The 11,089-nt window shown below is 40.1% G+C and overlaps 1 protein-coding gene across 2 annotated transcripts; it reads right to left on the bottom strand.

Moving 5' to 3' along the window:
* Positions 1 to 341: 341 nt before the first annotated feature.
* On the bottom strand, positions 342 to 11,074 carry creb3l4 (cAMP responsive element binding protein 3-like 4). 2 transcript variants are annotated; one of them, XM_017712374.2, is made up of 10 exons: positions 10,909 to 11,074; positions 9,717 to 9,851; positions 8,156 to 8,420; positions 6,913 to 7,046; positions 6,581 to 6,670; positions 4,026 to 4,132; positions 3,836 to 3,904; positions 3,108 to 3,192; positions 2,808 to 2,904; positions 342 to 1,688 (listed from the first exon to the last, which is right to left on the bottom strand). In XM_017712374.2, exons 1-10 carry the CDS (start codon positions 10,987 to 10,989, stop codon positions 1,360 to 1,362), a joined length of 1,392 nt encoding a protein of 463 aa, XP_017567863.2. In that variant the 5' UTR covers positions 10,990 to 11,074; the 3' UTR covers positions 342 to 1,359. The 2 variants fall into 2 exon arrangements, with proteins under 2 accessions (XP_017567863.2, XP_017567864.2); XM_017712375.2 differs by having other exon boundaries at positions 8,156 to 8,417.
* Between the last annotated feature and the right edge of the window lie 15 nt (positions 11,075 to 11,089).

The raw sequence follows: 11,089 nt of genomic DNA, 5'->3' as shown, positions 1-11,089 counted from the left end.
TAGACTAGACGACTGTAACGTGTTACTCGCTGGTTTTCCTGCTGTTGCTCTAAATAGGCTCCATTTAGTTCACAGCCATCTGTTTGCTTACCAGGAAGAGAAGCTATGAGGGTAAACGCTGGTCTTATTAGTTCACACTGGCTCTCTGTTAAGTTCTGCCCTGACTACAAGGTCCTGCACTGTCATTTAAAGCTCTTAATGGCGCAGCTCTGGCATATTTTTCTCTGTTGAAACTTGGCACATTTACAATATATTTGATAGGCTGGTTTATGCCTAGAGTATTGAGGTTCATTCTCTCCCCATTTGTATTTGTGCAATTATTTAATTTAGCCCATGGAATATTATAGTTCCAATGATTTACTTACATTCCTGCGTAAATCAATTAAAGACTTTGTACAGATTGTCATTTGATAATGAACATCAATTTCCTTAAAACACGAGATCTTGTTCCTTGAGTCTGTCATCTAGACACCTCATACTCACCACATCAAATCCTACAGCAGACATGTGAATTCACTAGTAAAAGCAGCCTTCTTCAGCCTGCAGGTTCACCTACATGCATGCAAAACTCATCTGCAAAAACTGCTCATGATTTAATGTACAAACACACTGATCTTCATTAAAACAACCCAACAAACTGCTACCATACACTCAGCAAACATCTACCATACACAACCCTGCCATATCTACGTTGTTTATAAAAATGAACACCTCTGAAACAAAGCAGGGGGAGTTACATTTACAGAGGAACTCTGACAGAATGTGAAAAAAAATGATCTAAGCCATAACTTTGCTACAGTAACATCCAGCATCCTTGCAAGCACGGCACTCAAACGTCTTTAGGATTGTCTTTGTTTATCTTCTTTCCACTGGAAAAACTCATACCATATGATTCATTGCATCGCTAATTCTGAGAAATCTGGTCATTAGAAATAAGTGGAAATGTTAGAAAAGACCTACATTATGTCTATAACCATATCTAGTGCTCTTGACGTTGTACTGAATTTGACTTTCTCAGTAATTTCAGAGCATAATTTTCCACCTACTCTTTGTTTTGTAGCATGTGTCCTTGTCACTGTTGCAATGACTGATAATATATTAACGTCAGCATGAATCCTTGAAAACCAATAAACATAAAGTAATAGATAAAAGTCCTTGTTTACATCCTTGTGGCAGGATTTCTCCCCAATAGAAATGTCGGAAATGTAAACTATGGCTCCCTTCCCAAAACGAAGTACCAAAATTCATTATTAGCTTGTCGAGACACCTGTACACATTACAGGTAAAACCGTGTGATTATTAGTGTTCATAAAGCTTTACACATTTATGTAAGAAAAAGTCCAGCTTTAGAGGAGTGTGTTACATCTCGTCAGCGTGTGCAGGTTTGGCCGCGTCTATCCCAGCACCCCCTGCTGAGACGGGCATTAAGCTGTCGGCCAGAGGATCTGTCCGACTGTCTGGCAGTGTTGAGCTGTTTCCCTGGACACCGTCCTCAAGGGGTGCCACCTCTTGTCCCTCAGGGGTGTCCGGGGGCTGCTGCTGCACCACAGAGGACGCTGCGTCCACTGGAGATGGTTCCTGGATGTCTGAGGGGAGCACGGGCTCTGAGATGAGCTTGTCATCGTCCACAACATCTTCAGAGGGCAGCAGTGGTGAGGCAGCATCGTTCAGGATGTTTCTAGAGATCACTGCCACAGCAAAAACAGAAAACCTGAGCGCAATGCTGCTGCATTATTTACAGTAGCATTAATGTACAGGCAGTAAGAAACGCTTCCTTTATCACCAGCATCTGAAGCTTAAACTTTGAGCAGCTCCTGCTTCTCACACAGTAGGTGTTAACATGTGTCTTTTACTTGCTAGGAAGGGAGGAGGAAGCTATCTGGCCTTTCACTTACAGTCAAGCTATAAAGTTAGGAGAGTTAGCCAGTACAAACACATCCAGTACAAAGAACACACTTCTGCACATTTTAATGCATAATTATTGTTTTTTGCTGAATTTACTTACTAGAATAAAACAGAAAATTTGTCCTGTGCAAAAGTTATTTCACATTCAACACTTTATATTTTACACTTTATATCTTAATATATTAAACAGAAATAAAGCTAATAAATAGAAATTGTGCACTAAAATGTACAGAAAAATATTCCAGCGTGCTCTCCGTAGAGGATATAATATGTCTTAACATATTTTCACTTAGAAAATCAACACATAATTTGATGGAGGCATTCAAACATCTCTATCAGACTGTATGTTCTACTAGAATAAGTTTTTAAAATATAATTCAGACTTAAAATTGAGCACTAGGAAATGCATAGAATAAGTATTAATAAGTACAGACACCAAATGATACAGGAAAATGTGTTGTGACTATTTTTATCACCCAGCCTTACCAGTTTACTTTTTCAGTAGTTTACCTTTTTTCACGTTCTAGAATAATAGCGACAATCAATACTTTAAAACAACAAATGAGATGCAATGACCAAAAAATGTTAAATCTTTTAACATATCTTTTTTAAAGCTTTAACAATCTTGAAGAAATTCCAAATAAGCTTTTTTTGGCTCCTAAAAACTATTTGTTTGGAGAGCAAACATTTTTTTTAACATTTAACATTTTCACCACCATTACTTCTTCATTTCAATGTTTCTTAAAAACAATCTCAAAGACTTAAGTGTAAGATACTTAGTTGTTAGCTTTTTGATGAAAATGTCTTTAAAATACTAAAAATGCATCACACGTGTCCAAACTCTTCACTAGTGCTGTAATTTCTGATATATCAGTAGACCCAGACCATAAGTTCAGACTGACCTCCTGTAGGTGTGTAACTGTTGTCTGAGGGCTGAGATCTCCAGCTGAAAGGGCAGTAACTGGGGAAGAGGATGAGGGCCAAGGAGAAGAGCATAATCTGTTGGATAAAGAACAAAAGAGCTTCAGGGCAGTGCAGCAGTGGACTAATTACCAGCTGTTATGGATAAGAATAAAAGCGACTCATTTTGACAGGAGCCACATTGTAGCCTGGTTGGTCAGTCCTGTGAATAGCATTAAACTTGACCAGTGCAGGACAGCAGCATGGCTGTGAGTGTTTTCTGAAAGCAGAACAGCTCTAACCATGATGCATGTGCTTGTCTGGGCAGCTTTTGTGGCCGTCTGCTTTACCAGAGTCTGCAGCTTCCGCAGCTGCGCCAACAGAGACCTGCACACACACAAACACATTCGTAAACATACACAAACCAATAACAACTACAACAAACACTTACAAGAGGAAATCTAAAGACTCTTAAATTTGCATAATGAGAAACAGAAATACAGAGCTATATGAGGCTAGAGAGATTGGTGTGTGTACAGTACTGTTAGAGACCACCTTTAATTTTTTATTTTTATTTTTAAATCAAAACTGCTAGTACAATGGTACAAGTTATACATTTTTCAGGAGATATTTCTGAGGGGATTAGATATAAAATAATGCACTTGCATAACAAAGGAGAAAAAATAAGAATAATAAGTATGAAATAAGTGAAGTTTAAAAATTTATTATTATTATTAATAAATGATTAAATTTACAGAGAAAATAGGATTGGGATTATGTGGATTGTGAGATGCAGAAAATGCAACCAACTACTAAGTCTGAACTTTGCAGATGTGGAAAAATATCTGTGATGATTTCATTGAAAAACTTTAATCAAAAATGAAGGCTGTAATAAAGACAAAAGGTGGACACACTAAATAATAAAAATATTATACCTAGTAGTTGAGGCTTTTGTGCCATCTTGACTGGGAATTTCATAAATAAAGGGTTGTCTCTGATTTTTGCACAGTACTGTGTGCATGTCACCTACGTGTTGTGTTTTTCCAGCTGATCCACTGTTCTCTGTAACTCCTTGTTCTGAGCTGAACATGCTGCAACCCTGAGACACACACAGAGCTTCAGTTTAGGGATCATCATGACAGCTCAGCATTTTAGAAACACATTTGCTTTGCAAAGTGTCAAATGCCAACCCAACGTAAACAAGCATAAAACTGTGCTACCTGCTCTCCAGACCATCGATGTACTCCTTCTTCCTGCGCCGGCTGTCCTGGGCTGACTGCTTATTGCGAATTTTACGTCTCACTTTCTTTAGAATCCTTTCTTCAGCCTGTAGCATGGAGTGCAAAAGCTGTGTTAATACTAATGTAACTAGATTTTGCAGCACTCAGCTGCATTTTTCACCAAAGTGTCTTCCTTAGTATGAAGAGCCGGTTTTGCCTAAATAATAAAATAGTTTTTGTTTCCAAGCTTTTGTTAAAAGCCCAAATTGAAAATCTTTTGTCCTAATGGTGTTTTTTTAAACACTTGAAAAGTCTAAGGTGGTGATGAGCACCAACATCACAAACAGGGGATAAAATAAGGGGACTTTGGTATTTTTCTCAATGGAGTCACACATATTATGACAAATACACTGCTCAAAAAAATAAAGGGAACACTTAAACAACACAATATAACTCCAAGTAAATCAAACCTCTGTGAAATCAAACTGTCCACTTAGGAAGCAACACTGATTGACAATCAATTTCACTGCTGTTGTGCAAATGGAATAGACAACAGGTGGAAATTATTGGCGATTAGCAAGACACACTCAATAAAGGAGTGGTTCTGCAGGTGGGGACCACAGACCACTTCTCAGTACCTTTCTGCTTTCTGGCTGATGTTTTGGTCACTTTTGAATGTTGGTGGTGCTTTCACACTCGTGGTAGCATGAGATGGACTCTATAACCCACACAAGTGGCAAAAATCGATTTTCTAAATATTGAATTTATAACATAATGTTGACAGAATGTAAAAGGTGGAACTTGGAAGTGGTTAAGTGCAGCACCCGAACAGTCTTAAACAAGAACACTACCGGATGAGCGGGAAGTGTGACCACCTCTGCATTAAAGCCAGGTTAGATCAGGAGATCAACACAAATGTTCAAAAGAGCCATTTTGTCATTTCAACAAAGTCAAACCACCTTGGGAGCCGCAACATTTAATGTCCAGTACATCTCTGACGTCCTAGTATAGGCTAAAAATATAAATGAGAGCGACTTACTTTGCTCTGCTTGAAGCTTCAGCTCAGCTATAGCCGCTTTCCTCCCGTCTCTGTCAGAAAACCTTTCCTCAAAATTAGAGCATTTTCTTATAAAATGTCTCTCATCGTTCGGCTGTTTAATGATGCTGAAGTCGCTTCTCATTTTCCTGTTCCACATTAAATTCTGCACGAGGCACCAAATGTAACTGCTGCACCATTTAAGGTGGAACAGGAAAATTCGACGAGAAGTGACTATAACTTTTTAGAGCGAGACTAGAGAGAGTCTCTCGTTGCAGATTTAACGTACCAGAAGCCCAGCTGCAGTGCTTATATATGCGAATAAGTCAGTTCATCTTTATCTCTTTGCATTTTTGTAGCTACTTCATTGCTATGTGACCTGTAGCCTGCACAGCAGTTCTTAGTTGTTAAGAACCAGGGCTTTTGCGCTGTGCTGCACACTTTGGAGATTCAGCGCCCAGTCTAGAAAATATTTTCCTTACACAGCGAATTTTTGACCATTCTTCCAGGAGTGCATTTGTGAGGTCAGACACTGATGTTGGACGAGAAGGCCTGGCTCGTAGTCTCTGCTCTAATTCATTCATGCACAATCATGTTGGAACAGGAAGGGGTTGTCCCCAAACTGTTTCCCCAAAGTTGGGGGAATGAAATTGTCCAAAATCTCTTGGTCTGCTGAAGCATTAAGAGTTCCTCTCAGTGGAACTATGGAGCTGAGTTCAACTCCTGAAAAACAACCCCACACCATAATCCCCCCTCCACCAAACTTTACACTTGGCACAATGCAGTCAGATGAATACCGTTCTCCTGGCAACCGCCAAACCCAGACTTGTCCATCGGATTTCCAGACGGAGAAGTGTGATTCGTCACTCCAGAGAACATGTCTCCACTGCTCTAGAGTCCAGTGGCAGTGCTTTACACCACTGCATTCAACGCTTTGCATTGCGCTTGGTAATGTAAGGCTTGGATGCAGCTGCTCGGCCATGAGCATTCTTGAGCTAATCTGAAGACCACATGAAGTTTGGAGGTCTGTAGTGAATGACTCTGCAGAAAGTCGGTGACCTCTGTGCACTATGCGCCTCAGCATTCACCGACTCTGTCATTTTACGTGGCCGACCACTTTGTGGCTGAGTTGCTGTCGTTCCCAATCGCTTCCACTTAGTTATAATACCACTGACAGTTGACTGTGGAATATTTAGTAGTAAGGAAATTTTACAACTGGACTTGTTGGTGTCCTATCACGGTACCACGGTGGAATTCACTGAGCTCCTAAGAGCGACTCATTCTTTCACTAATGTATGTAGATGCAGTCTGCGTGCCTAGGTACTTGGTTTTATAGACCTGTGGCCATGAAAGTAATTGGAACACCTGAATTCAATTTAGATAGGTGAGTGAATACTTTTGGCAATACAGTGTATATATAAATGATTATATAAAAACAATATATTATGATTTAAGATATTAATAATAAGATTTGTATCATTAATGGTTTCAGAAACTAAGCTTATATATATTATTTTACCTTTGTTAACGGCAGATTGTTAGGGAGTGATATGCCTTCCTGGTTCAGAAGCTTCTGTTCCTCCTCAGTCAGATTCAGCTCTGGGTAATGCTGATCCATCCAAAAAGATTTTAGACAAGATATTAATCAGCTGTGTCACTAGCACACATTGGCGGTAGAAACACTGTTCGTTCATCCCTAAACTACAGATTTATTAGTCAGTTATTAATCTTAAGATTTATTACACAGTAGATACAATACAACTGATACATTAGCTATGCAGTTACGAGAGTGAGGAACTTATGGGCCCACATGCCGATCCTTGCAGTTCAAAGTGTTAAAAAAGGACTGACCAGGTCATCAAGGGGTGTGTCTAATGTATTCTGGAAGCTTTCTGGAAGAACATGTTCCACTTTTACAGAAGAAACCAGCGGCAGTTCACTCACGACACATGACTCGGACATCAGCACCTGGGAGCTCCACTCATCTAACAGAAGAGCAGACGTGTTTCTGAATTTCACTTACAGGTCTTTCTCTCACATCACTGCTGTTACGAATCAGTCAGCTTCAGCCCAATGCGTGGCTACCAGTCTATGTTTTTTAAAGGCTAATGCCACAGTTTTTTCAAAATTTCTACATAACTCAATGGACAAGGTGTAAACAAAGTCATTCAGAGTGGTCTCACGTGAAATGCTCTATTGTAGAGCAACTTACTGAGTCAGAATTGCTCACAGTGGTGGCGATAGGAACTGGACGTCTGAAGAACTTAATGTCTCTAAGAGCCACAATTTTATGTAAAATAGTTCTGAATAAGCTGCCTGATGCCTAAAACATTGTTTATGACAGCTCTGAGAAGAACTACTTTTTTCAAAATCCATTCAGAGTGGAGAGGTACAACCATGGCACTGTAATGCAAAATAGTCCTCAACGAATTTTTTGGTTTTAGGTTTTCTACTAGATTTAGTATCATCAGCATATACAATATTCAGAAAACACATGTAGGTTCACAGTTGATTATGGATACTTAAAAATGGCTATTTTATGGATGTAGACATTGTGACTGCTAGTTCCTATCACCTCTACTATCACCTCCAAGAAATCTTGGTCAGTAAATTTTTCTACAATGCACCATTTCACATCAAATCGCTCTGAATGACTCCGACTTTTAATTTGAGGAAATTGTGAAAAATGGGTGGAGTTTACCTTTAAAGGATTAGTCAGGCAAAAGAATCAGCTTTACAGAATTACCCCAACTAACCCTCCAAATTAGCACTGTTAAACTGCATGCTTATATCATCATACAAAGTATCATCACCTCAAAGTGTGCCAAGTTATTATCTCAAAAAGATTTGCATATACAGTTTGTGACACTGCATAACCAACCGCCATATTTAAAAATAGACAGCAATGCATAGGTAAAGGCTGTAATAGTCAACTTGAATTTGAAGCACTACTTTTGTCTGCATTTTTTAGTTTCACAGTGGCAGAAACCCCATGAGTAAGTCTATTAGAGGTAGTGTACGGGGAAAATTGTACATATTTGACTGTTATTTTAAACAAACGCTATAAGGCAGGTGAGGAACAGCAGACACTCACCAAGCTCTATGGAGATGACGTCCACTTTCTGCTGTTCCTGCGGGCCGACCCCCAGGCCACTGATATCATAAACCACCTGGTACACAGTGGGCGTGGCCTGGTTATGAGCAGATTCCATGCACACAGCTGGGCCATCTGAGTAATGGTCATCTGACATGCCACTGTCACTCTCAGACAGTGACTGCTGCAAAGGATCTGAGGCATATACTTCGTTTGGGTTTATGGCCTGGAGCACGTCCTCAGATTCACTGTCATGTAGACTCTGCTAGAAATAAAAAATTAAATCATCAGAATCCTTCACAAAACTCAAAAACATTTTGACTTTCAGACTATGATGATAAACAATTGTCATAGGCTTTTAGGGTTGGATAAATAGTATACACTGCTTGACAAAAGTTTATGGCCAACTTGCCTCCTTTTGACATTTACTGAGTGATGCTGGCTTTTTACTGTTGCTCTTCAACAAAGTAAAAAATACCTGCAAAGGTTTGGTAACGTAAAAGAGATCTTTATTGAAACTTTTGTTATATTTTAGTAATGAAGAATGTTTTGAATGAGAAAATAATAAAACCAAAAAAAAAAAAAAGTTGAGGCTCCCGAGTGGCGCAACTGTTCTGGCACTATCATCAGGAGATCACAAGATTGATCTCCGTTGATACTACAGCCATCCGTGGCCAGGAGTCCAACAGAGCACAACTGGCTTCACTCTCTCTGGAAGGGTAGTATGGCTACCCATCTCCCATCATCACTCATGCTAGTCAGAGCAGACATAACAGAACTGGCGGTTGGCATGTTCAGCTGTCCAATGATGCTGCATATGCAGTGGCACTTCACAGGACTCAGAAAAAACCTGTACTAACATTCACACTCCTAGCCCTGGTGGTACTGTGTGACTGGGACAGTCCTAACTAGGGGGCTGGAACTGAATATGACTAAATTGGGAAAAAAGTTTTCTTTTCCAAACTAATGTTAAAAACACACATTGAAGGGTGCGGTCATTATAACAAGGGAAAAAATCATGTGGGGACAAACTTTGCCACAAATATTTTTCCTCAAAATAAACCCATCTCTCTCTCTTTCTTCAATGTGTTTAGTTTCTGCAAAGCAACAAAGACACATAAACAAGGTATCCCTAAACCACTGACAGCCTGCATATCTGGGGGAGTCAACATGTTCCAAGGTAAATAAGTCTCCAGGTTGTTCCCAATTTTCACTGAAGAGCCTGATATGATCACGTCATTAACTACTGAATGATAAGGAAGTCCATTTCTTCAATTCCATTAAATGCAAATAGTACAAACAGAAGCGTCCAAAACATGGAGATATTAGGGGAGTAATATCTCAAAATAAAAACATGAGCAAATAATGTAACATTTTTATTTGCACAAGGAAAAGAAATCACAAAGCTCTACGACTTTACTACAGCAAAAACACCACAAAACGTTGATCACCTGAAGGAGTTCATGTTACAATTGATAGGGCGCTTGCAGTAAACAGTGAAAACACTCTAAAGGAATACAATTTCAAACATTAACATGACTGAAGTGCTTGTATTACTCACATTGTGAGGCTGGATGACCCACTCCTCTGTGCTGCTGTACACCGAGCGTGGACAGGAATCAGTCAGAACTAGCCCGGCCTCCAGTAGCCCATCCTCCACATTTTGTCTGAAAAACAGACTGCTCTCCTCATTGTCCTGCAATAAAGGAATACACCAATACAGATAAAGGCTCACTTTATCAATACCCGGGGGTTCAGCTGGGTGACCGTCCTCAGCTGCTACAATAAAAACTGATATTACTGATTTAATACAACCGTGTTATCTAAGATTAGAACAAGTCTATTGAGTCTAGAACAACTAGTTTCTCTCCAGTACAGCATGAAGGAGAGATGTTTGCTCAAGGAGCGGAGAGAGAGAGAAAGAGATACAGACAGAGAGAGAGAGAGAGAGAGAAAGTAGGAGGAGTCAAATCAGTTTGAAGAGCATTTTATTGACATGAATTTATCAGAAAAGGAGAACAGAACAGAAACAGAACAATATAAAATCATCAACAAAGAAATTGGTTGATAACACCTTAAACACACACACACACACACACACACACAATCATCATCTAAACTGGGTCACGGTGGGGTGCTGGAGCCTATCCCAACTGCCATTGGGCGGAAGGCAGTATACACCATGGTCAGGGTGCCAGTCCATCACAGGGCATAACACCTTAAACCCTCTGCATATTATTTATAAATCAGTTATTACTCATGTAGCTTATTAACTAGTAACTACTATGTACTAACCACTATGCAACGTCTGTGAGGTGAGCTGCAGACCCATAAAGAGGCCTTCGTCTGTCTTCACTGTTTCTCCCCAAGTTTGAGACCGATTTCCCCAAATTTCTCAGCCTCGGTGATCAGCTCCTCTCTCTCAACCCACAGCCAGAAACTTTGAATATGTTATATGCTAAATAACATCAGGAGCTTTTAGGAAGTGCAGCTCAGCCTCTATCAGACATTCATATCCTGGAAGGCACATGAGCTTCAGCCCTTAACAGAAGCCCCTGGGCAGCTGTATGAACATTAGAGCTCATCCTTTATTTAAACATGTGTCTGCAGTAAACGGTCAGAAGTTTCTTTACATGTTACGATCAAACAGGTATTCACAGTCTGCAGTAAACATGACTCGGGTGTCCATCTAAAATAAAAACCAAACCTCCACGACTGAGCTCAAACGGGCCATCTGGAAGCCCCTCTCTCACCGTCTCAGTGGCTCCAGGAGACCCAGACACGATGTCCGTTTCTCGCATTGCTTCTGGATAAACTTCACCAGCAGAGACCATGAAACGTTTGTGATCCGCAACTAAACGGCAGGGAGAAGCCACATCCGTGTTGTTCAGGAGGATAGGTCGCTCTGATTAACCCCCGCCACACACACACTGC

This window comes from Pygocentrus nattereri, chromosome 3 (genome assembly GCF_015220715.1).
Source record: "Pygocentrus nattereri isolate fPygNat1 chromosome 3, fPygNat1.pri, whole genome shotgun sequence".
NCBI lineage: Eukaryota > Metazoa > Chordata > Actinopteri > Characiformes > Serrasalmidae > Pygocentrus > Pygocentrus nattereri.
This window is presented reverse-complemented; position numbering and strand designations above follow the sequence as displayed.